Genomic DNA, 5,436 nt, shown 5'->3' with positions numbered 1-5,436 from the left:
TTTTTATCGGGACAGGGGGCCTTGAAAAGGCATCTGCCTGTTCTCCCTGTCCTGTCCTTGACAGGAATGTGGTAAAGTTGAAATAAATAAATAAAAATGCAAAATTCTACTTTCCGTCCACTGCCAAGACTGGTAAATGATACAAATTTGGTGCCATGTGGCTACGTTTGTACCTTAGCAGGCTGAAGGTACAGAGGTCATGTTGAGTTAGATCCCTTGTACACATCACATTGTATGTATGTTCTAACCTGTAGCGCTGGTTGCAGTTCGGTCGCCAACAATCATCTTGTCAGAAATGGATTCAGTTGCAGAATTGTACCAGATAGTGTAGCCCTTAGAAGTCAATGAAAAAGAGGAACAGGTTTTAAAATGCTGGCAGGAGAAGAATTAGATCTGCAGTTCAGAATTTTCCTTCCCAATTGTGTTTGACACACAGTTTTAAATTAATACTATCTTGTGAAAAAGTTGCGTAAAATGCATTTAAATCACAACTGAAAGCCTCATAAATTTCGTGCACTACAGTTGTATACCGGTATTGATCGTACAATAGCTATAATTTGCGTTTGGCAGTATATCCACACAAGTACTGTCCTGTAAACCTAGAAAGCATTTGACAAAAGTTTAGGGCTCAGTGATTACCAAATGTAGATTTGAACAGTTTGGTGCAACGTCAAACTAAATCATCTGGGTCAGGAACACAGAAGACAGTTTCAACTTAGGGACACACACGCGCACTTGTGCACACACACACACATACACATACACATACAAATGTACACACATACACACACACAGTCACAGACACACACAGTCACAGACACACACACACATGCGTGTACACACAGACAGTCACAGACATGCACACACACATGCACGCGCGCACACACACACACAGTCACACACACACACACATGAAGTCACAGACACACACACACAGTCACAGACACACACCAAAATGGCCCCTACCTTGATTTGCTGACTTGGTACGTTTGGTGCAGTCCAGCTCACAGTGATGCTACCTCTGGCAGGAGTAAGACTGACAGCGGTAGGTTTAGCACCAATGGCTGGAGCAAGACAGAGAGATATGTAAAATAATAGTCTTAGTAACTCTTAGAATACAACAAAAACGTCATCATGGTTTATTCTGTATCACCCGAGGTGCCAGCTCATCTGCGGGTTGGATCACTCAACGGCCAAGGGTGATGCAGACTACACTGACAGTGTGTGGTATTTCATCTACATGATTGACTTGTACTACCCACAGTGCTTCATACAACACAATACAGTTCAAATCGGGAACCAGCTTATACTTAGTCTAGCCGGTTAAATCCTTCTTGCACTGTGATCCAGGACTGATATCAGACAGGCTTACTTGCTGGAGATGTGGCGACAGTGGTGGAGGCAGGCGCCCCCCTCCCCACGCTGGTGTAGCCTGTCACCCTGATGTAGTATCTCAGACCCAGCTGGAGGTCTTGGATAGTGGCATTCAGGAGCCTAACTCTCATCTGCTCAGTCAAAAAGCCAATGTCTGTACCATACTCCACCTGTAGTGAGGCAGGAAAAAATCACTCAAAGCAGAGGTTGCAACTGCTACTGCTATACCAAGGAAAGCCACCAGGAGGCAATTAATGTTGACCTATATCAAGGCCTAGGAAAAAAATGTTGTGTGTGTTTCCTGTTTCAGTTAGGGTCGGTACGTATGGATTATCCTTTTTTTCTTTCTTTTCCTTTCTCTCTTTTCATTAGACTCTGGCAATCTGTAGTGATCCAACTTACAATACAATACAATACAATACAGTCTAACAAAGTGGAATTTGGAGTACACTCATATTTTCAGTGTACTCATTGTTCTTGTCAATGTCTGTTTGAAATTAGCCCTCGGGCATGAACTTGCAATAAAGAACTGTATTATTCATAATCATCACTCTATTATAAAAGCCATGTAAAAGCCTGAAAGGAAACAGAAAACACATGGCAGCAACATATTTTTTGTAGGCGTATTGTACAATGTCAGGTATGTTCAAAGTCATGGTTAACGTCATTTCAATGTACATTTGTACATGGCATTGTACCAAAAGTAGAAGATAGTCTGACCTGATAGTACTGGATGACACCATTAGGGGTACTGGGCTGCTGCCAGGAACAGTCGACAATCACCAGAGATTGTGGGCGCAGACTGCAGTGGAGGTTCTGAGGCGCTGAGGGAACTATTGGGACATAGACAGAAAATATGTTTAGACCACAGCAAAAATACATAAGAAATACATCCCTGTCCCTGGTGCTGAATGTGTTTCCCTGTCCTTGGTGCTGACTGTGTTTCCCTGTCCCTGGTGCTGACTGTGTTTCCCTGCCCCTGGTGCTGACTGTGTTTCCCTGCCCCTGGTGCTGGCTGTGTTTCCCTGCCCCTGGTGCTGACTGTGTTTCCCTGTCCCTGGTGCTGACTGTGTTTCCCTGTCCCTGGTGCTGACTGTGTTTCCCTGTCCCTGGTGCTGACTGTGTTTCCCTGTCCCTGGTGCTGACTGTGTTTCCCTGTCCCTGGTGGTGACTGTGTTTCCCTGTCCCTGGTGGTGACTGTGTTTCCCTGTCCCTGGTGCTGACTGTGGTCTAAAATCATTCATTTTCTCTGTTCCTAGTAAATCTCATGTATTTAATTTTCAATAACTCAACTAAAACGAGAAACTACACTTCAAAACATGTTCAACTTGACAAAAAAAAGGTAACTTTACAATGCCTCAACAATTTTGGGGTTATGTGGTGTAGCGGCAGAGTGCTTGACTCCAAGAGGTTGCAGGTTCGAGTCCTGACATGCCACCGATCTTGTGCCCTTGGGAAAGGCACTTTACATGACTTTCCTCACTTAACTCAAGTAAAAATGAGTATTGTCCTGTCCTGTATTTGTTTTCTGGGTTGGTGACGGCATAAAATAAGTTGATATACCGTAAGTGTGCTGTCACCATGTGTAGTCATGAAATATTGGAATAAAAAAAAAATGTAAAGCATATCTTTAACATCCAGAGTTACTGTAGCCTGGGTACCATCCCCAGTAGTATATTCGCAAACTCTATAACTGGGTCTGGACTTGAACACATATAAAACGATTGGTCATGACGTCACGTAATGAGCTAGCCCGAGCAGCGGGGCTTCATTTGATTGGCTGAGCCTCAGAGGCGACGGCCAATGGCGCACCTGCATTATTCAAGTGATGTTTGTTGTTTTGTAAACACAGATCTTCGCGCGAGTGTTCCTTTTCTCGGTGCGTTCTTTTTTTACCGGTAGGACGCCCAAAACATCACGAACGAAATTATTCAATGCATCTTTTTGCTCATTTTTGAGCGACGATATTCCGTCTAAATTGTCCAAAACGGACGTGATTGCGAGGTNCTGACTGTGTTTCCCTGTCCCTGGTGCTGACTGTGTTTCCCTGTCCCTGGTGCTGACTGTGTTTCCCTGTCCCTGGTGCTGACTGTGTTTCCCTGTCCTTGGTGCTGACTGTGTTTCCCTGTCCCTGGTGGTGACTGTGTTTCCCTGTCCTTGGTGCTGACTGTGTTTCCCTGTCCTTGGTGGTGACTGTGTTTCCCTGTCCTTGGTGCTGACTGTGTTTCCCTGTCCTTGGTGCTGACTGTGTTTCCCTGTCCTTGGTGCTGACTGTGTTTCCCTGTCCCTGGTGCTGACTGTGTTTCACTGTCCCTGGTGCTGACTGTGTTTCCCTGTCCCTGGTGCTGACTGTGTTTCCCTGTCCCTGGTGCTGACTGTGTTTCCCTGTCCCTGGTGCTGACTGTGTTTCACTGTCCCTGGTGCTGACTGTGGTCTAAAATCATTCATTTTCTCTGTTCCTATGTTTCCTACGATGTTATTTTAATTTTCAATAACTCAACTAAAACGAGAAACTACACTTCAAAACATGTTCAACTTGACAAAAAAAGGTAACTTTACAATGCCTCAACAATTTTGGGGTTATGTGGTGTAGCGGCAGAGTGCTTGACTCCAAGAGGTTTCAGGTTCGAGTCCTGACATGCCACCGATCTTGTGCCCTTGGGAAAGGCACTTTACACGACTTTCCTCACTTAACTCAAGTAAAAATGAGTATTGTCCTGTCCTGTATTTGTTTTCTGGGTTGGTGACAGCATACAATAAGTTGATATACCGTAAGTGTGCTGTCACCATGTCTAGTCATGAAATATTGGAATAAAAAAAATTGTAAAGCATATCTTTAACATCCAGAGTTACTGTACCTCCTTCTGGTATTGTTTGGAAGACAGGTGCAGATGCTTCATAGATGATGCCTCCCACTTTTGCTGCCACTTGGAACTTGAACCGAATGCCTGGCTTCAGAGTTAGAAGGTAGGTTGTTCCGTCCGACTGGGTGTCTTTCTGGGTCATCTGAGTGTCATCGCTCCCTGGGTATTCTCTGCAATGAAAGTAAAAATCTGTAGATTCTGTATCTATCTTTATGTCCTACCCGGGCCACGATTACGTTCGATACGGGTGTTCCGGCCGTGTGATAACTAGCGGTACGGCCCGGGGTTTCTTAACGCGTACAGCCCGGCCCTTCCAAATGTTCCATAGAACAATTCGAACGCGTTTCGCCCTAACCGCGTGCAACGCTTTCGACAATTCGAATGCAAAATTCGGACGTTGGAATTGATGTTCTTGCGTTTTTTGGGATTAGGGACACCAAATTTTTGCTCATTTCGCATTGAAAGGCGTGTTTTCGTGGGTGGGTATGACATAAATATAATACAACACGGTTTATTCCGCATCACCCTCGGTCCCAGCCCTCCCGCAGATCGGATCACCCTCCTGCCTTCGGGCGATCCGACGCGCGGTCGGGCTGGTACCTCGGGCGATACGGAATACACTGTGTTGTATTCTATATGTATCTGTATAGCCGTCATAACCACCCTTCGGTGTAACACACCAGCTTCTGTATCTGTATAGCCGGTATAGCCACCCTTCGGTGTAACACACCAGCTTCTATATCTGTATAGCCAGTATAACCACCCTTTGGCGTAACACACCAGCTTCTGTATCTGTATAGCCGGTATAACCGTCCTTCGGCGTAACACACCAGCTTCTGTATCTGTATAGCCGGTATAACCGCCCTTCAGTGTAACACACCAGCTTTGCAGGCACGCTGCGCGGTGGCAGCTGGCTACATTACACCGAACGACTTGTTACACCAAAGCCTCGAATACAATGTATCTAACTCTAAACACTGTAACAGTTTAAAGCTTTCTATTGTATTTGGTGACAGCGAGTTCCACTCTGTGATAGTTCTAGGAAAGAATGAATTCTTGAACACCTCAATCCTTGGTTCATATCTCTGGTACTTGGCTATTTTTTGTTCTCTTCTGGGCTGGTATTAGGTACTTAGTAATTGGTAGAAGTTGACTTTACAACATTATTGAAATATCCTATTGGTTTATTCATCATAAT

At 44.9% G+C, this 5,436-nt stretch overlaps 1 protein-coding gene across 2 annotated transcripts in view; it reads right to left on the bottom strand.

Moving 5' to 3' along the window:
* The window catches only part of LOC109467145 (sortilin-related receptor-like), a 70,785-nt gene that overhangs the window by 10,537 nt on the left and 54,812 nt on the right, over positions 1–5,436 (bottom strand). For both annotated transcript variants that reach the window (XM_019765077.1, XM_019765078.1), the window contains 4 exons: positions 2,095–2,207; positions 1,373–1,544; positions 967–1,064; positions 249–333 (listed from right to left, as the gene is read on the bottom strand). In XM_019765077.1, coding sequence (XP_019620636.1) covers positions 249–333; positions 967–1,064; positions 1,373–1,544; positions 2,095–2,207 — 468 coding nt within the window. The remainder of the gene's footprint in view (positions 1–248; positions 334–966; positions 1,065–1,372; positions 1,545–2,094; positions 2,208–5,436) is intronic.

This window comes from Branchiostoma belcheri, unplaced genomic scaffold (genome assembly GCF_001625305.1).
Source record: "Branchiostoma belcheri isolate BF01 breed outbred unplaced genomic scaffold, Haploidv18h27 scaffold176, whole genome shotgun sequence".
NCBI classification, from domain to species: Eukaryota; Metazoa; Chordata; class Leptocardii; order Amphioxiformes; family Branchiostomatidae; genus Branchiostoma; species Branchiostoma belcheri.
Note: the sequence above shows the minus strand (reverse complement) of the source record. Positions and strands in the feature narration are given on the sequence as shown.